Consider the following 21341-nt stretch of genomic DNA (forward strand, 5'->3'; position numbering starts at 1 on the left):
ATAGAGAAATAAAATGTGAAGCACAGGATTATAACAGAAGAAATATATTCATATTCATGAACCACGTGAGTTTTATGCAGAGCCTGAATCATGCAAAGTGCATTACTATTATTATTGCTGGGGTAGAGCCTAATAATAATAATAATAATGATAATAATAATAATAATAATAATAATAATAATAATAATGAGAAGAAGGAGAAGAAGATAATATTGGGGCATGGAATGGAATGATTCTGACTACAGTTAAACTTCCCCAAGTCCAAACTAGTTAACTATACAGTTTTGAAGTTTTCAAATAAATAACGGTATAATTCAAACTTTAAAGAAAGGGCGGGGGGATGTACCCACCCTAAGCAGAGATCTGAAAAACAGACTCTTGTGAACCCAGAAGCAGATTGAAAGAGAAGTCTTCCAAGGTCCAAGGTGTTGTATCCACTGGATACAAAATTAAATTAATCCATAAAAATTAATTCATGTAGAATGTGAAGAAAATGTTTTAAAATTAAAAAAAGGTGGTGAAACCCAAGACTCACCAGTGAGGGAGATAATGGGGGGAAAACAAGCAACTGACTCAAGCAAGTCCTCAGATGCAAGCTTAGAAATGATGGCTAGCTCCAGCTTTCAGAACTGAAGAAGGTATGTGGTTAGAGTAAGAAATTCCCTGTTCTCTCAAAAGACAGGCAAACGGTGGCTAACTGTGTCAGCATGTCTGCAAATAGCAAAACTGCCTTCCATCAAGGAAAGGGAGGCCTGACTGAGAACCAAAGTTTTTTCCTCATTCTTTTCCATGGCTTGCTTATAAACCTAACGTTCCTAGTGCTTGAACCTGAGAAGGATGCTTCCAGGATACATGGGGTTTTAATGTTTGTAAACTACCCAGAGAATCCTCTGGGCTATTGGGGTGGTATATAAATGCAATACATACATGCATACATACATTGCTGCAGTATTGCACATTTATCCAGTAGTACAATTAAAACATTTTCTAGATTAGGCACATAGGCTGCCTTATAGAATATCAGAGTCTTTGTCTACCTAGCCCATCTGCGCTGGCATCCTAGAGAATGGCAGAGAATGGCATGGAAATAAAGGCAAAAATCTACATTCCTGGGAGTAAAAGGCCCATGATATGTTTGGACTTTTTTTATCTGTGATAAAGGAAAAAATATTTGAAATACATAATAACTAGACATTCTACACATATATTTCCATAACTTCCTAATTCACCAATATGTCAAGTGCATATGCAGCAGATTTTTTTCTTCTTCACTTGAACCAATTCTTGTGGGGAAGGTGGAAGGTGGAAATATCAAGCTGATTGTCACAATATTCATTTTCAGATTTGCATCTTATTAGTCACCGAATCACACACTTTGAGATAATTCCCGGTTTGTTTCTCACATGTGTGTGGAGACACTTGTTTATGATCATAGAACTGTTGCATTGAGGGGCAGGATAAATTAGCATATAGATAGCTAGAGAGATACAGATTAGCCTGTAAGATACTGCAAGTCTCTGTGGTTGCCATCAAACATCACAAGCATCCCTTGAGTTTGCAGAACTTATGAATATTAAGCCCGCAACTGTAAACCTGAAAAGGTTTTATCTGAAAAGGATCTGTCCAAAACTACTGATTTGAATTCATCTGTATGAATGCTATTGGGAGAATGTAGATTTTGATATGAACTTTGCCTGCTGCGAAGGGACTCATTGGTTTGAGCTAGTTCTGTAATAGGCACTCACTTTGCAGTTGGTCATGTAGTTTGTTTAGGTTTGGAACAATATGCATTTTTGAAAGGAATTGTCCCTTAAGCATTAAAAGGAATATCTGATAAGGGAATAAGGTTCTGTATCCATCTGAGAAGCAGAATTTCTCTTGAGGTAGGGCCTGTATTACCATTGTCTTCTCAATGCCCCACTGATATAGGATGTCCTCAACAAGCTGGAAGTGGCTAAGACCAACATACATACCATGTTCAGTGGTCAGAGAGAGAAGTAGCTGTGTAGGTCATCACAACTGATTGGCTAGCCCCTTTCCCCCTCTGAAGGATGAGAGGCAGTCACTGGTAGGTGTCAACATAGAGGAACATTGTGTCTCCTGTTACCCTTTTAGGATCCATGAGGTTAGGTACACAGGCTTGGCCAATCTAGCCTATTCGAAAGGGCAGGCCCAGCCAACCTAGTTATTCTTAAAGCTTAAATATTGAGAATTCCAAGTTTTTATGTTAGACTAACAGAAAACATCATAAAACTTTAGAAAATTAAATTTAAGTCTAAATTTTCATCTTTTGGAATAGTAATTTAAATTAACAGTTAATTAAGTTTCCTATTTTACAAATGCTTAATTCCTAGATAATATGCCATATAGAACCCTGTTTCTGGCACTCCCTGCTTATATGCTGGCTTTATGTCATGGAGGGACCCCGCCTTCTTCATGGGTCAGAGCTCTGTTCTTGGTGACTCCTAAGAGATTGTGTTCTTCACTGTTTGAACTTCTCCCCTTTTCTGGAGTAAGCCTGCTGCAGGCAGGGGACTGGTTTTCTGACTTCACTGGCGGGAACCATCATTATAGCCAGTCAGAACTTAGAGGAGGTGGTGAAACCAGCAATTCATATACAGTCTGCATGGGGCATGTTGGCTTGCTTTTAGTCTGCATTGTCCTTGCAAACAAGTTCATTTACCTGAAATTTCATTTTGTCCTCTTTCTATGTCAATCTATAACTTTGCCCCTCCCTCAAAAAAAGAAAAAAAAAAGAAAACCTACATGAAACAATGCATGTCTATACGTATTTCAACATGGATTTTCTATCAAAATCTTATGCATCAATCTTATGCACGTTTAGACAGGGAAAAAAACTACAATTGGTGAGGGCACTCTACAAACCGTAGCCCTCTTTTTCTGTCTAAGTGTTCATTTTCTGTCTAAGTTTACATTGCCTTTAGCACATTAATTTACCGTGGTGGCAACTCCTTCTTTCTTCTTCCTTCTAATATCATCTCCGAAATCTGCACAGATGACTCATCATGTTTTAGCCCATACAGTATAATGGGTGTATCATGGTCTTTGAAGCTGTATATTTTCCTTGAATAGAGTAAAAGTACCAACACCCATGAGGGGACATACAAAGGGGGTGTTAATAGAACAATGGTATAACCATGTTTGTTGTAGTTTGCTAAAAACAGAGGAATTCATTGTTTCAAGCCTAGAGTGTGAGCTGCTCAAAATTCCAGTCTTCCCCTCTTGTTTTACAGGTGCTTCTGCTGTTGTTGTTAAATATCACATTCTCACCTTTAGGTTTTCAAAAATGTGTTGGTTGGTTTTAACACTTACCATTTTTTCAACCCTTCAGCAGGTAGTAAATAGAATGTCTCAAAATCAGGAAGATACCTCTGTTTACAACCACAAAGTTGAGAATTACTTCTTGAAGATCCGGGAGCTTTTTATTCTCTTGAGCTCGTAGCTATCATGTCAGGAAGCTTCTTAAAAGTGAGAAATAATGTTTCATTTCATCTGGTGTCACTGTGCCATTGGTCATCCTATCTCATGCTAAGGCATGCCCAAGAGGAGAAAGCAAAGAGTGCCTTTTTATCTCTGAAACGCAGGCGTGTGTTCTGGCCAGTTCAGCAGTACATCATTCCCTTCCACTTCGCACTTTCTGACTTGCCCTTGATTCAGGACAGGAGCAATTGTACGTAAAAACATTTGAGTTGCTTAAGAAGCCTAAACATTTCCAAGGCAATTGCTCCATCTCCAGTCATCCTTCCATCAGGGAGGGAAGGTTTCAGGAAAATCAGAGAACACCTTATGTTATCCACATTGAAAAACGTAGTGCTTGACAGAATTCAGAGGCCCAGCAAATCTTTGGCCATCGAAAGTACCATCTTAAACAGTTAGCTAGCTAGCCTTTTTCACATTGAACCCAGATTGAATTGTCTTTTAATAGATTCTTCTTAAAGGATTGAAATTACTTTTATATTGTGCACTATGGAGCACTCATGAGGAACATGCGGTGCTAAAAGTAGACAATCATATTCTACCCCCACCCTCCCTCTCTCCTAAATAAAATTGAATCTGTCCTCACAGAAATTCTGCTCTATGGATGCTAGCAACCTTTGTGTTTGAGTCTCTCTGCAACCATTACTTTAGTTTAGTGGTCCATCCACTGAACCAGTATATTGTATTTTAGCCTATTTATCTTATTTTTATTCCCTTTTTATTGACTATTCTAGCAAGGTCTTTCAAATGCAAACACTGTTCAAGCTTACCAAAAGTTTATCTTGGAAATATTACTGCCTCAAGCAGATGACAGCATACAATTTTATGGCTTATAACTTTTTGTCATTCATTGTTAGTCTTCCCACACAGGTGCTGCAACAGACACTACTAATACGTTTCTTAGTTATTTTCTACTTTATTGTTTGAATGTCTAGATGTGTATCAGTGGGCACATATAAAGATTCTGTTGAACAGCTCACTTAATTCATTTATCTGGAATTGCATCCGATAGCTATATGAATCAATGTCACACGGCTGGAATAGTCAATTTCTGCAAAGAGTGATAATTTGTAAAGCAGTTCAACATAAAAATAATAAAAATAATGGTGACATGGGTAAAACTATGAAGCCAGTATTACTTGATCAAAACACTTATCCCTGTAGGCCAGAATCCTGTTTCTGGAGGGAACCAGGTAATCTGGACCCAACAGTGAGTACCTGCAGCCATTCTTGAGCCTCTTGCAAAATGCCATGCTCCACATCCGTTGCTCTCTGCCAGCTTCTGATATGCTGTATGCGTTGTTTCCCTGGACTCCACCGCCAGTCAGCGGATGGATTTCTGAATAAGAGGGCTAGGGCCTTTCTCACGGAAAGGGTAGTGGCTGGACAGGGCTGTGAAAGTATGACAATGATGTGCATTCCACCCAGATCCTCAAATATAGGGTAACGGTTAGAAAAGCAGGAAAAATGTGCCTTCTGCCCTTACTATTTTATCAAGGGGAATATGGTTGCAGTTGTTGATAAATTTGCATGCGACTGCAGTTGTAGGGTATCTGATTGCATTTTTACTTTTGCTGTTAGTCGCCCTGTGTATTGCTGATGGCAGGATGAGCAACTGGAAAGCATGAGCCATGATGTACTTCCAGACACCGCTTATTCAAAGTAAGGGATACATGATTAGGAAATGTTAAATAAAATCTAGTCTCATTTCTAATCAACAGCAGTCAGGGGTTTGGGATTGATTAATTTCCTAATATAAAGCAAACTAAATACTAAAGTACATTAATCCATTTTCTAATATTTGAGGAGTGAAATATTCCATACAACTGTGGAGTAGTCTTGAATGACTAGTGCTAAAGATCCAGTATTTTGTGTGATCGCAGATCAGGTTGGGAGAGAAATTAATTCAGTTTGCATTTTTCTGTGAACTTTGATTCAAACTACCCAGACTAAAGCACAGTCAAATGTCAGTGTTACTTTATGTCAGTTATACTTTCCCAAAGTATGCAATCAAAATTTGCACTTTGCATGCAACAATATTTATGGTACAGAAATATGAACGCAAAAATATGTACTTTAGTGAAAAGCATGAATAGGAATGCTTTATCTTAGAGAAAATAACATGCAAAATACCTTTGTGAAAATGTGTACAAATTTGCCCATTTTGAGAAACGTATAAATAACAGGTACAGAGTTGCATGCAGACTTTAAAAAACAAATCACAAAATGATGCAGAAATAGGGTGGAATAAAGCAAATGTTGCACAAGGGAGAAAGTGACTGAAATGGAACTCAGCAGACTTGCCCATGCCTCATCTTGACTCAATATCAAGAAACAAGTGAAGCTGATCTTTCTTCACTGCCATCCAGAATTATTAACTAGGACTGTCTAGCTGTCAGTGGGGTGGGCATGACTAATTTCCAGTTAGATAATTAGCCGTTCATGGTTGGTGGAAGCACTGAGTTTTCTTACCTTAGCATCCCATGTTTTAAACTTTGTTTCTGCCAGAAACAGAATGGATTCTGTTTGTTTTTGTACAACAAAACTGACCTTTCATTGTACAGTGTTGCTCTTCTTACTTAATGTCTTATGCCTTAGACATAAAGGCATCAGGTCAGGCAAAACTTGTTTCCCTTCCTAGTAGAAGTAGAAGTTTCCATGCACATGTCTGGTAGGGGTATAACCCTGTCCTGTTTTGGAGATTGTGATGAGAAGGATGAAGATAACAGGACATGATAACAGGACATGCTAGAATAATCTGGGGATAGAATAAGAGAAAATAGTTAAAATTTGCAGCTCCAAGCAGAGGGATTTCTTAATAATAGCATTGCCAACTATTAGTAAAGCAAAGAAGAGAAGGAAAGCGATAGAGGAAACGAACTAAATTCAGAGTTGGTCGGGACAAGGCCAGCAGTGATCCTAGAGTAGCATGACATGCTGAAGAGGACTGACAAGTATAATGGTGAGCAGTAACTTGGAAAACTTGGAAGGGCTCTTCGTTTTGGAACAGATTGTTCCTAGCACTTCCATCAAAACGCTTGGAGCATTTTGACTCCTCTCGTTCTCCCCAGCATCCTCACTTCAACACACTTTCCCGTTCCACTGTGAGCATTCTCTCAGGCGCTTCATCTTTGTCATAGTGTGTTTCAGCACTGCCAGGCTGAAAGCATAATTCATCAATGCCATTATGGAAGACAGTGAGCCTTGATACTGTGAGAAAATATCACTTCACACCTTGCATTGAGCTAAACAGGATTAAATGAGATTTCCCATTCCAGCAGGTAGATATAAGTTCAATATTAAAATGATGAGTTAAAATTAGATGAGAAATAAGATTAAGGGATAATTCGACTGACACAAAGGTATTGTCTGAAACTGATGTTTTAATGTGAGCTATTAAAGGCAAGCAGTGAAGTGACAATAGCTACTGAAGGGTAGCAGGGCTTCGTTAAAAAATGCAACTATTCCTAATTAAATAGACCAGGTAATAAGAATATTCACAGAAGATGATGAACCTGGAAGAGAGCTGATCATATATGTACGATAACCTCAACTGGCTCTGATGAAAAAGATCTGTTTGCTGAGATGTGGTGATGAAGCACTTTCTATAGAGATACATTTCAGTGGTAGCATCTAGGGTTTTGCAGCAAAACAACCAGAAACCCTGGGGCTCTAAAGACTGACCAAGCTATTGAAGGATACATTTTTGTTCTACAGTTTAGTATGATGCAAAACCATGTGTTGTTTAAGTTCCTGTATTCTAGTTGAGAAATACTTGCCCTTTTCAGTTTCAAGTTGAATCTATGAAGTTGCCTTAAAATTGTATAATACCATTGATGTTTCCATACAAGGCAGTCTGAATGATGGGGTCTTTGCAACCAACCTGACCACCTGAAACATGGTCACATTAGGCATGGACTTATGCTTGTAAAGCATGCCAGCTTCCACAGAAATCTCACTGCTGGGCAATGGCACTTCATAGTTGACATTGGCAGAAGCAACAGTCATTCATTTATAACTTACAGCCACTGTTTTTCTTCAGAAAAGTAGTATCCCAAAGCAGCTCACGAAATATTAAAACAAACCGAAACAATTGTTAAAACAGATTAAAGCAAGCTAAAAGCATCAGTGAAGAGAAAACCACCAAGTGCATTCAAATAAACTTAAATATGTTTGTTTTCCTCTCTGGATGATGAATCTAAAGTTTTCTGGAGTTGCATTGTGGCTGAGTTCAGTGTTCTTGAGTTCTCATAGCTAGTTCACGCAATCAAAAATGTTGCTTCCTTCACTGCAGCAGCAAGGCCGGAGTTCTAATTTGGAGATGCTCCAAATCACTACCCAGACAGTGGCTGGGAGTGGTGCAGTAGTTGAAGGGCCAATGTCAGCAAGTGGGTTAGTATGGCCACAGCTCACTGGGCCTACAACCCCTGACTACACCATCTGTAAAAAAAAATGGTGGGGGGAGATAAATTACTTGGGGAAATGATTGGACTTGAGCTATAGCTGCTCACTTCAGGCATTTTGCTTCAGACGATGCACTGCCCTTTAATGCAAAGATGGTACTTATTCCTCCATTAATGTGTTAATCAGGGCAGCAATAAACCTCTATTGCTCTGAGGGTGCTCCAATTTCAACTATTGTAGAATGTGAAATTTTGATGCTGATACTCATGCTCCCTCTCATTTTAATCATGGTGGACAAACAGATCATTTGTTTTGCTCTGGCATATTAGGAACATGGAAATGCTTGTAAAGCAAGGAATGGAGGTGGGAAGAGAAGCTTTTGCTGAATGCGTCACAATCAAAGTAATCTTCAAGGCCCTCAGAGGAGTTAGTCCATAGTCTAAAATTACCTATCTGCACCACTGGCTTGTTTGTCCATGTGATTGTGTAGAGAAAGGGATTAAAACATGTTCATTCTCCAGCCATTCCTGCCGCTGCAGGAATTCCTTAAATGTGAAGAGGTCCTTCAGGCAAAGCGAGCAAATACCAGCTTTGCAAAATAATAGTGAACTTTGTGCTGAGGGACAATGTCAGAGATCAGATGGAATGCTTGTCATTCTTATTTTGCTCACAAAACAAATGTGACAGTTTATGAAGCATCACATCTTCATGAATGCTGTTTCACATCTTCATGAATGCACTTAAGTCCACCATGCAGAAATCTTCTTATTACTAGGCTGATTTTGTTTCTTTAAATACAACCCTTATTGCAAAAGAAGACAGATTTATCCCATAGATACAGATGCACAGATGAAGTAGTTTCCACATCTGCATGCAATTACTTTGGGTAGACCTCTAAGAGTGGAATTTCTTCTTCACCCATGAAGACGAATGTCTTTAGGCAGAGTAGCAGGTCTGCCCTGGGAATCTTCTTTCAGAAAGTGCTGTGAAAATCTACTACAATTGCTCTTCTCTGTTAGAACTGTGCTGGAAAGAGCTAAAGGGAGGCGTTCCAGTGGTAGATCATAGCTTTGGATGTGTTCTCATTCCCCAGATAATCCTCTGGATTGGGAGGGGGTAACTGTAGGCTGGCATAGTCTGTTTCTTTCTGCTAGGAACAATCGGAAAGAGAAGGTTTAAGGAAACTTAAAAGAGCAGGGCAAAAACAGCCTACCTATTTTCTTCTACTCTCTTGATACATAAGAAGTAACATTCATCCTCCATGGATTCCCCCTCCCCACCCATCTTTGGATTGTTCTGTTGATTATTACCGCTATCAAGACAGCCCTGGTTGTGTTAAGGGCATTCCAAATTAACTAGCTGGGGTACTGCAAACCCAGGTATCATTGTTAACTATCAGTAAAATTGCTTTGCTCCAAAGACAGCTTGAATGATGTCTACATTTATTTAATGGTGGCTAATATACTATGATAGATGTGACATCAGCACTAAGAATATAGTGGTGATGCATTTGGTGTTTGTTTATTCAGTATGCTGTTGATTTGCTAAAGAAATTCTGATATTTGTTTGTTTATTCCCTGGAGACAGGAGGATTGTTGTGAGCAATTAATTAATTGATTCTGTTCACTGTGACTGGAAGGGAAGTCACAGATTTTAATGGCTCATGCAGTATCAGGCAGAAACATTGCATGCACAGTTCAATCTCTAGTTGAAAGTATGGGAAGCAGCACTGAAAGGCGTGGTGTCCGGAGACTCTGGAGAAATGTTACTACCGTCAAGCTAGGCTGTGTCCCTCCAGATGTTTTGTTCTCCCAGCTCCCACCATTGGCTATGCTGGCCAGGACTGATGGGAGTTATGAACCAAAACAGTCAGAGGGAAGCTTGTTGCAAGCGTTTGGGCACAATAGTCCAACAGTTTGACTCCAGTGGCAGGTTTGAGTCTTATGACAATGACCTGAGTACCCTTTTTGATAGAAAGGCAGGGCATGAATATAATAACGGAATGCATACCTGACTTCATAGGTTCGAATTATCATGTTTCCCATCCCTAGAAAATAACTGCTGAGCAGTTTCTTTCTTCATCCAGAATTCTACACTGTACTGTTATGTACATTTATGCTTTCAAGATGGTGGAAGCAGCTCTGTATATATTATAGGTCCTCCTTCCATAGCCCCATTTCTTCCAGATGTAATGAACTGAGCATGCTGGCTTGGAATGATGGCACTTGCAGTCCAACACATCTGAAGACCATCATGGTGGTATAGTTTATACTTTTGGATAAACTCCATTCTGAGTGTATGGAGTATTTTGAGGAATGTTAATGCCCTCTGATAATAGAATAGTAAATATGTGAATTAAAGTATCTTGGAAAAAGATAAATAGCAAAATATAGTTTGCTCATGATTAGTGGAATGTTTTAAGAGATACCTTTTTAAAATTCTGCATATCATCAGTGTTTTCAGATATTTTTGTTCCAGTATAATACTTGTAACAATAAATAACAAAAGGAGATGAATTGGTTGTCCTTGACTGCTATTTGTTTCCCTATACATTTTTACCAGTGGTGCTTGTAGTTCATCATGAAACAGGAAGCCATGATATCTGGAGAACACTCATTTTGTCTGATATTCATTCCTCTCAAAATTACTAATTTAAGAGTTAAGCCAAGAACTCTCATAAGAGTTTAGTTGCTTTCATAATGCAAAGCAACTAAACAGTTCCATTACTAGAACTGTTTCTGGTAATGGAACTGTTTACTAGAAATAGTTGTTTCTAGAAGTTCTAGAAGAATAGGGTAACAGTTCCATTACTAGAAGTTTCTGAATGACTGACTGAATGAATTTTTATTATGATCACAGACCAGTCAGTTTTAATGCCAAACAACACATACAGCAAATAAAACAGTTGGATAAAACAAGGCCTTATTAAAAGGTCCACCATATTTCTCCCCAGTATTCCCTGGAATCAAAAAGAAATTTGGAACCTTCTTCAGTGATATAATTTAAAATATCCCTTAAGCAAAACAGAACTATCTTGTCAGGTCTGGGAGAGTTACTCGCATGGTAAGAATCAGTCTCTCTCTGTATTCCCTTTAGTACAGAAGGACATGATCAGCAAGCTCTGTTACCTAGTTCTGCACCGAGATGTCCATTAATTGGGATCTTCTTAAATCATCTGCTTAACAATGCAGAGGACAACACACTGAACCAAGCAAGCATAAATGTTCTCTTGGATCTGGCAATCATTTATAGGGTTGTCATAAGTCAGAGACAATTTGACAGCACATAATGATGAATTTAGAAAGAGTTGTGTATGCAGATATGAAGCACTAACAATTCTTTATTTTAGATTACTTAAGAATTATTGGAAGTAAGATTTATCAGCTGCAGTTCTCAAACACTGCAGATCTGAATCTCTTCATTTGTGTATAAAAGAGAGTTGTACCTTCCTTCAATCCAGAATCTCAGGAGAAAAATGCAACTTAACAATCCTCTTTTCCATCTCTCTTGTCTACTGGCTGACAAAAGAGTAAGTAGATCTAAGTATCAGGAGCCGCAGAGCATTTATTCAAGCCTGGCACTGAACTGGTTGAATATGCACTTGCATACAGATAGAATAAGGAAAATGGATAGAACGCTTCCCACCTGAACCTTTTCTTAAAGGGTTAAGCACAGATATCCAGCTTGGAATGCCAGATGTAAGTGGACTAAAGACTTAGTTTGATTAACTTAGAGAGTGGAAAGTGTGAAGCAGCCACCTTGCAAAAAGGCAAACTTTGATTATCTGAATTAATTGCTTGCTTTGTTGTTTTAACCACAAGCACATGCTCAGCATTTTTTAGCTAGATATCTTATAAGGGGAACATGTTCTATGGTTTTGCCATTTAAGGTCAATTTATATCTCAGGCTTTGGTAAATGCTAAAACTTTAGATTTATTATACCTGATCAAACTGGTTTTGGAGCAGTAAGTCCACAAAGCAGCTAATAAATGATTGAGACAGCTTCAGGCAATGAAAGCAACAGTGCATTGTCAACATACAACAATGGGGGGATTGTAACAATATACCATTTAGGGGCATGAGAGTCAGCCTCGTAAAGATGAAGAGCCATATCTTTTAGAAATAGGGTAAAATGCAAACCAAACACCTCTTGTGGGCTCTTCCCTGTGCAAAATGGAACTCTGTGCTTAATGGACACTTGGTCTAACTGAAAGGTGGTTGTAATTCGGCCAAGTTGAAATATTCCTCCAAGCCTTTTTTGAGTACTCAGCGACAACACTGGGGAACATTTAGGTGATTATCAGGATGCTCAAAGTGGGACAAATGTACGGCTGGTGCTCCTGGGTTCTCTGATAATTTATGGGTGCCATGTTTTCTTGATCAATACTTCAATTTGGAATGATTGTGTGGTGTTGGTCTGAATGTCAGCAGGGTGATGCTGCTTGCTGATCTTACTCTATGGGGAATAATGCACATGTGTGCTTTGGGGGGCAGCCCCCAGCCACAGGAAGAATCGGGAGTGACATCAGCAGGGTGTCAAAACAAGTGAAAAGGTGAGCTGGCTAGACATTGTTTCTTTTCCCCCCCTGCTCATCACCCACTTTTGACCAGAAAGTCCTCTTCTCAAAATCCTAACCACTCAGAAATGTGGAATTGGAGAGTGATTTTCAACGGAGGAACCAAAAGGAGAAGAGGGGTGCTTAAGTAATGTCCTGCTGTTCCCCCTCGGAGCACAGCTGCTTTCCACCTAGCAAGAATTCCAGATCCATATTCATCACAGCAATGTGTATTTCCTTGGTCCCTTTCTACTTAAGCTTTATGAGTGTTGCTGAATGTTTGCAACATATTCAGGGCTGACTCTGGCTTTGTCAGAACCTATCTAAAACATCATCATGGATCTTCTGGCCTCTCCAGAAGACCAACATGATCCTCCGCCCTCCCACCCCCATACATATGGTAGGCTTAGTAGGAAGCAGGCAGAAGCAGGTTGCTGCCTCCAACAGTCTGAAAGCGCTGGCGGGATCCCTGAGCCCACCCTTCTGCGCCCTGCTCAGGCCATGACTGTAATTCCCCCTCAATGCTATACCAGATCTACTCTCAACATAGCACTGTAAGGAAAAGAGAATGGCGGCACTGCATGTGCAGCTGCCTGGGCTCGCTCCTTCTCCTGTCATTACTGAGCAAGCGCTTCCAGGTCAGGCCAGGCCTGCTGTCAGCATCCGGGGAACCTGCATTTGCCTAAAGCTGCTAAGTTCATGTGCTGGACCTCCTGGGAGTCACATGTCAGACCGCAACAGTCAAAACCCTGTGCAGGACAGACTGTGGTTTTGCCTGGATGGAAGGGATATGCCATCAAGTTTCTTTTAAAGGAGACAAGTCTGAAGGGGATAATATGCCTCGCTCTTTATTGGATCCTAAGAAGCAGTGTATGAGCTGTTTGTGGGCGTGTCTGAGCTTGCCTTCAAGTTACATAAAAGTCAGCTAAGGGCACACTCCCATGTCTATAACAACAGAAACAAAGTCCTGCAACCTCCACCATGGCGGGTGGGCGTGGCAGGAGCCAGGCAGGACTCTGTTTCTGTCAGCCTGGGATTGCACTTCACAGGCCCGAGATTGGCCTGAATATCATTAGCAACTGAGGTGGAATCCCAACCTCTCTCTAGCGTGGTCTCCTGCTCCCACACTACTGCTGTCTCAATAATCCCTTTCATGCTTTTATCACATTATCTTGTCATGTCATGTGCCACTGTCATATCTCCTCAGTTCTGGCTGCCTTGGGGAAGGTATTTCTAGGTCTTTGAGGATTCCTTCTGCCACAGGAAAAATAAAATAAACATTTCCTGTGACACATTCAACCCATTCGCTATAGAAACCAGTCTAACTGAATGGATATTCCACATTTCCCAAGAGACTGGGTGGGAAAAGATTGCTAGAAAGATTACAGTGGGCTCAAGAGGCTGAGGCCATCCGTTCAGTTAAAGCAGATTCTCATCTGTAGTTACAACTGGGAAATCGCCATTCACATTAATGGGGGGAAAATTGACACTGCAATTTGCTTTAAATGGCCATTATACCTCTGGGAGTTGTTTATGGTAAGACTAGATTGGTGTCAGCAAGCAAGAGCTGGTGCTCCCACATTCTCTTCATGTTAGGATGATCTTCAACACTGCAAGAGAGAGGAAATGAAAAATTGCAGCTCTCTTTTCCCAGGACTAGTTTCAAAAGGGAAATGATTCATAATTATCCTCCTCTTTTAGAGGCTTTTAGAGGCTGGGAGTTTTCTTACAATATGTAGGCAGAGTGAGCATGTTGGCAGCTTGGCTTGTTCCTGGTTTCTCAGGGAGGCACTGAAGATATTTTGCTAGGGGTATGTGAGCTCTTGTTCAGTCGCTTCTCTCTGCATTTCATACACTGTCAGTAACTTTTCCTTCCTTCAACCTTTGCTTGACGGAATCAGCATTTTTAGCTCATGGTCTGAGCTTTATAGGAGCTATCCATGGTCCTGAACTTCTGTAAATTAGGTTCACCACCAGTGACAGTACATTGTGCTTGGGCCTGTGTTCAGTTCTGAAAGGTGTGAATTGGGTATATTCTGTAAAAAATCAAGCTGAAACAAATTCCTTACATATCACTGATGAAAAGACTTAATCATACTAGGGCTGAGGAGAACAAAACCAACACAAGACAAAAACCAGATGTAAACCCAATGTTGAATTCAAAATAGATATAGCCCTTTGCTGCTCAGCATTGCATTCAAGATGGTTTCAGTATGTGTAAAGAGTCTAGAAATATTTATGGCTGGCCCTGTGCTGTTATGCATATAGCTAAGAAGTAATGGTCAACATGCACGGGAAGTTACATTTGCAGAACACAAAAAAGGCTCTTTCTTCCAACTTCAGCACAGCTGAGGCTAGCAATTCAGTTCCCCAGATGTGCAAATGATGCCTCGAGAGGGGCATGCTTCCTAGAGAGCTATTTCATTGCTGCTAGATTTATATACAAGTATAAGTGATAACTACAATTAATCTGACAAAAGATAAATATTTATGGCTCTATTTAGCGATTGTTCCTGCTATTAATAAACATAAGCATCTTGTGTAAGCTTCTTTTTTGACAAGCTAGCAAAACATCTATAAAATGTGTTCATATGTTATCAAGAGTTTTGTGCTTGCTTCAAGAAGTTCAATTATGAGGTTTATAAAGCAGAAACAGAAGAAACAAGAATAAGATTTTTGGGTGGAATTGCATGAATTTAAACCTCAGCAAGGTTAGCTCTTGCTCATTTTTGCAAGGATCTTCAAGTTCTCTATACAGGACAATTGAAGGAGGAATCGAGGCTTAATTTCACACATGACAGTAAAGGGCAACGTACATGCTGATGCAGATGCCAAATGGTACTGTGACACTTGCTATGTGTGTTAAAAGTGCTCATTATTGCTTCTACCTCCAAAGCCTCAAATATATGTTCACATATTGCATTAGGAACTGATAGTATATAAAGTTGTGAAGACAGTTATGTGAAATAAGTCGCCTGCCATCATTTAAACATTGCACATTACTTTAACAGTTCCTAGAAGTTTCTTGTGAACAAGAATTGTTTCTACTGTTGTAATAAAGGAACAAAAGTTCAAACTGTTTTCACTTGACTATGGAATAATCTGTAATTGTAAATCTTCTGGAATATGAAGCAGGCAACCCCCGGCTCTATCACTGGTGTCCATAGCAGAGAAGCCAGTGAAGCTCACCATATCCAAGATCTCAACACTGGTTCTGAGTGGTTGTAATGCCTTTCAGAAGAGGCAGGAAGTACAGCCCCAAGTAGTTCTCTGCCCTTGGGTTAAAATCTGGATCCAGACTAGGCCCATCAATTGTCCTGTGGTTGGAGAAATATAATGTGCAGTATGCCTCTAAGAAGATAGCTAAACTGGAGGTCTTTGGGTAGCTGTACCAAGGTACCAGCATGTTGTATGATATGCAAAGGTAAGAAGCTAGGTAGGGCTGCTGATGAACTAGGATTCCAGATGCTAAGAAGAGCCTATCCAGGTGACCATCTGGGACCCCATCCAAGTCACTCGCTCCAGCACAGAAGTCTCTGCCCTCCTTGGGTCAGCAGACAGATTTGGAATTTTGAGAGAGGATCTTAAGGGACACTTCTAGGGTGAGGCTTGACCATTCATAAAATGGGCAGGCCAGTCGCAAAACATCATGTTCCAGAAGGCAAGTGATAACATTTACAGAAAAGCTACTTGCCCATGAAGCAAAGGCCAAGACAGAGATGGCACTGGAGGATAGCACTCTGACTTGCAGCGCATCAGCTTCCCAGGTAAAAAGAAATAGGAGGGACAGGGAGCCCAGCCAGTACCGAGGAGGTGTCATTGGGTACTATGGTCTCCATGGGCACCACTTTGGAAAGCTCAGCTCTAGCAATTTGGCTTTTAGCAGCAATTATCATTTCCATGAAAAACAGGTCATATGAGAATCCCAATTTTTCTTTTGCCTCATTTTTGGCATTGTCAGAATACCTCTGGCAATCAAAATAAAATGGAAGCTAAGTTATTTTTAATATCCCATATACTGGACTGTTATGCTTTTCTACTTCTGTCCTAGTTTAATCTTAGGTCCATTTAAAAAAAACCTATGGGATGCCATGTGACCACATGCATAGAAAGAATTGCTGCTGTCCATGCTCTGAGGGGAAGCTTTGCTGTTCTGATAGTATAGGATCTACCCTGGAAATGAAAATAAACCCTTGATTGAATTCTGTACAGTTTGAACAGCACCTGGATCACTGTATGGATGCATTAAAGCACTGAGGAATCCCAGCAGATTCCAAAATACTGCCTGCGTAGGGCCGGTGCTGGTGCGACCATGCTGAGGCTCCAGCGTGGCACGTTTGGTGATGACACTGCCAGTCCCGAGCCATAATGGTGGCCTTGGGGCATGTGAGGCCTGGTCTGATGCAGCAGGTTCCTGTTCCAAAGTGGCACTGTTACAAAGTGCAGCCAGTTCCAGAAGTTCTGTTATATCCATTTGGGGTGGGCTTTGGTAGCATCTATGAGTTTCACAGCACAACACAACTTTTGAGAAAGTATATGAGTGGTGAGGTCAGCAAAAAGAGCTTCTTTGTCGAAACTCTTATGTAATATCTGAATAAACAAAATGAAAGTTCTAAAACTGAGGCCCAGTTATCCACAAGAATGCCTGCAGACTTACACATAGCATTGACAACAGCTTGTGAAATTACACATGATTTTGGTGGATTCTTCCTAAGGTGATCAAGTGCATAATTTCATGACACTCTTTTGAGGATTGTTTTTAAATTGAGAACTTCATTGTTTCAAGAAGAATCTCTCTCACACTCTGTGTGTGTGTTTTTCCTATCCTTGCATAATGTGTGTGTTTGTGTTTCCTTGGGTAACAGATTATTTGTGTAATAATAATAATAATAATAATAATAATAATAATAATAATAATAATCTGCTAGATTATTTGTAAAAAATCTAGAATATTTCTATATTTTATTCAATTATGTAAACAGGGCACATTTCAAATTGTGGTGCCAAATTTTAGTTCCCATATTAAAAAAATATGAACTTAAATATTCATCACATTCTGACATCTTTGGATATTCATCCCAGTTGGAATACCACTGCTTTGGATCATGCCCTGTATTTTACTATTCCTCTATCATAAAAGACCAAGTGAAGATAACAAAATGGTTACATATAAACATAATCTTCAGGTTTCACATCCTGCATGTTGTTGTTATGTACTTGAATTAGTCCTAGAGGAAAAATGAAATATTTCAAAATCACTTTTCAGCATTTCATTTCATTTAATTATTGTGTATTTTTCCTTCTTTTTTATGCTTACGTAACCAGGAAGTTGAGGTACGTATGAAAAATACACATGATGCATCTCTCTTTGGGATTTTGCATGCAATATGGGTAGTGTGTCTGAGAATGTGGGGGTTAACTGAACCAGCAGAAGAGAAAGCACTGGCGGAACTGGTTTCTGTGGTCCCCATATTGCAAGGAAGGAAAATTTGGGACTGGGATAGGGGGATTCAACCCATGTTCTTTAAGTGGGAGCCTCTACTACTGCATGGTATCAGGTGTGTACTAGAGCATTGATTCACAACATTCCTGTCCTCTGGAAAATATTGAGCCCAGAATAGGGATGTGCCACACTTGGAAATCCATTTTGTTTGAACCTGGCTGATTCCAGTATATTTTTTATCCAGTGCACTAGATCCGGTGAAAGAGGCTGTGCCAGTTGTTGTGGGTGGTGCTGTTGTTGGTGTTGTTTTTCTGGACTCTGAAAATGTGTGTGAAGTAGTTGCACACACTGAGAACCAAGATCTGCATATTTGTAGCCCCACTTGTGAAAATGCTGATTTGTACAAATTAGAGCTTTTGCAAATTTGAGTAGAGACTTTGTGCAGTTTTTACGTGATTTTCTCTCTAGTCCATTGTGTAACTCTGTGCATAGCACATTCCCTTGGTAAATATTATTGTCAGGTTTATCCCCTCACTACTTCTCTACTTTGTCCTTGACTGCCAAAATCCCCTACTTCATCTAGTTCAGCATCAGCACTATGATTTTCTGTTAGGCTTCCATGATTTCTACATGAGCACACTTTATATTATTATTTTCAGTTAATTGTTTTGCAGCCAATGTTTTTTGGCCAATAGAGTCATGGTCCCTTCCTCCACATAGCTCCCTATTCTTCTGACCAATATTATGCATGGAGGCTTTTCTTTTTTCTTTTTTTAAGCTTAGGAAATTTCTGTAACTTTCTTGAGCTTACAAAGAATATTAATAACAAGCTCATAGATAATGTTGGTTGCAAGAAGGAAGGGAACAAACAAAGAAATTTAACCCCGTTTTCATAAATCAGACCAGCTGAAAGGGTAATTGGAGGTAAGAATTTAAAATGTTTTTACTTGATACGAGCATACCATGGTATTGAAGCAGGTAACTGTAATGCTAATGCCAAACTAGGCAAAATTGACAATGACAAGTGCTTTGCAAATTTCAGACTGCAATTTGCACAAACTTCCTGAGGGTTTTTTTTAAATGTAACCTCATGGCCTGTTTTAAAAGCAGAATTCCAAGTGGTGTCTTAATTTATATCAGACCTAGTCAGTGCTGGTGCATGGAAAATGAAATGAAAACCATCAGATTTTCTGCTCTCCAAGCTGATTCCTTAAACATTCCCAGCCAAGTGAGAGGGATTCTGGTTCTGATTCCTGGTTTAACCTTCAGCACCACACACTTTTGCAGAGTTCTCAGCCCCCATGCTGTGTAAGACATCAAGTAGTGAGGCTGGTGTACATATTCAAATGATCTGTCAAGAAATAGGCTGTATTTAAAATAACCTTGCTAGTGTACATAGAAAGGGGAAGCAAGTGTTCAAATGCAAAAGATAGTAACAAATCTACAGGGAATGCATGGAACCAAGTGTGAAAATAGTTGGACAACATCTAGTTTTAAGTGCTTTTGTTTATTTATTTATCCATTTATTTAACTTCAATACCATCCAATATGCAAAGCTCTCTGAAATAGGATGATGTGCTATGTCTTTCCAATTCCTTCAATTTAATTTAACTTATTGATTTAACATTATTTTTGGCTACCTTTAAAAAGGCAGAACCCTAAAAGTGGATGCAATAAAAATCAGTCAGAATGTATTCAGTGAGAATTCATAAAAGCACACAGAGTCCACCTAGAAACAATAAAGCAGAACTTGCCAATAAAACCAGCAGCTCAGGCATCGCAAGAAAGCAGTCCAAACCAGAGGGCCTTCTCAACTTTCTTGAAGACCTGCAAAAGAAAGGTCTTGATAAACTGCCAGTGGAAGCTGATTGCAGCCGAGTTTCTGCCCATTCTTTGTTCTCCCACCCTTGTCAGCATGGCTCCCTCCCTATCCCATTTTCTCTTCTTGCCACCGTAAATCTCCCATATATGTGCCATTTCTGCAAAAGCTCCTCTAGGCTTCAGTAATGGGGTGGTTACTGTTCTGATATGGTTTTTCCACATTACTGCATCACTTCACATTTCATGCAACTTGCATGAAAGCATCCCTGTGTCAAAAAATTTGCCACATGCGAAATACTTATGCATAAAAGACAAGACTTCCGTTAAGCAACAACAAAAACCCGCAGTGGCTTTCCCTTTATAATTTATTCAATATATTTATAGGCTGCCCTCTTCTGCAGGTTCAGGAAAAGTTAAGGCAGCCTTAAAAGTTCCCAGACAATACATTTCTGTTCTCAGAAATTTAGATAATGTAGATAATTTAAGAATTTGAAGAATAAAAAGGACTTAAGACATATTAAATAATTGCATTTTGAATTGGGAGACATTAAAAATAATTAAGCTGAATTGAAGTTCATTTCAGATCACAAGAGAGGAGGATTAATTCACTGGAACAGTAGAAAGTTGTGGTGCCTAAACCACTCAAGAGAACCCCTTTTTCATCTAGAAACTTGCAAGTTAAGAGTTCATGACCCAGCAGCTGCACCTCTATGTGAGCCAAACACATGTAGCCATTTTCCCTTTATTTGGTCATTGGCATATTGCTGGAACTGGCTTTTCATACTTTCATGGCCTTACAGTTTCCATTCTCTCTCTGGCAGAATACATTCTTTTCTTTCACACACACACACACACACACACACATATATATGCAAATCACCCATTTCCTGCCATTGAGATGGACAAGTAGTAACCAAGTATCACAGCCAGCAGCACCTTAATGGAAGGGTTAAATGTATCTCTGTTTACGTATTTATTTAAAATATTTATATACCATCCTTAAACCATATAGGATCTCAGGTCAGCTTACATTAAATAAATATATTGGTGCAGTATGATGTTCACACTAATGCAGATCCAGGTACTCAATCACTAGTGTCAGTGTTGTAGCTGATGTAGCATATCATTTCCAGCAATTATTTAAAATTTATAATTGGATGTTGCACAAGATGTGCCAGGGTTTATGCAGATCTATACCGCATATTGCAAATCCAGCCACCATCTTGCTCATTAGTGGGGCCTAAGATCTGGTGGATGTGTGTTGCCCGCGTGGATGGTGGCCAACATGATGGAGGTCACTGGATAAAACTAACATCAGCTCTTCTCCCACTGGCGATATGAAATGTAAAGCTGCTGGCTGCAAAGCAGGTGAATTCATTTGCACCTGCCCTTGCCTTAACAGCCACTTCTGGAATGCTGGTTTTGGAACCATCCGTAGGAGATTATAAGGCTGCACAGATACTTTTCTTTAGCAGCCTCATATCTGTTGACTACCCTTTCTAAGAAAATGCATGTGACCCAATTCCTGTAGAGTCAGAATTGAGCGCTTGTAGTGCTGTAGCTATTGCTATTTACTGCCATTATTTTCATTTTTTGCCATTTTCTGCTGTTATTTTTATT

At 39.7% G+C, this 21341-nt stretch overlaps 1 protein-coding gene across 1 annotated transcript in view; it reads left to right on the forward strand.

Moving 5' to 3' along the window:
• The window catches only part of SPOCK1 (SPARC (osteonectin), cwcv and kazal like domains proteoglycan 1), a 487914-nt gene that overhangs the window by 123167 nt on the left and 343406 nt on the right, over positions 1-21341 (forward strand). The window contains exon 2 of the mRNA XM_044454370.1: positions 17783-17791. Within this exon, the coding sequence (XP_044310305.1) occupies positions 17783-17791 (9 nt within the window). The remainder of the gene's footprint in view (positions 1-17782; positions 17792-21341) is intronic.

Source organism: Varanus komodoensis, unplaced genomic scaffold (assembly GCF_004798865.1).
Source record: "Varanus komodoensis strain SLA01 unplaced genomic scaffold, ASM479886v1 scaffold7_3, whole genome shotgun sequence".
In the NCBI taxonomy this organism is placed as follows: domain Eukaryota; kingdom Metazoa; phylum Chordata; class Lepidosauria; order Squamata; family Varanidae; genus Varanus; species Varanus komodoensis.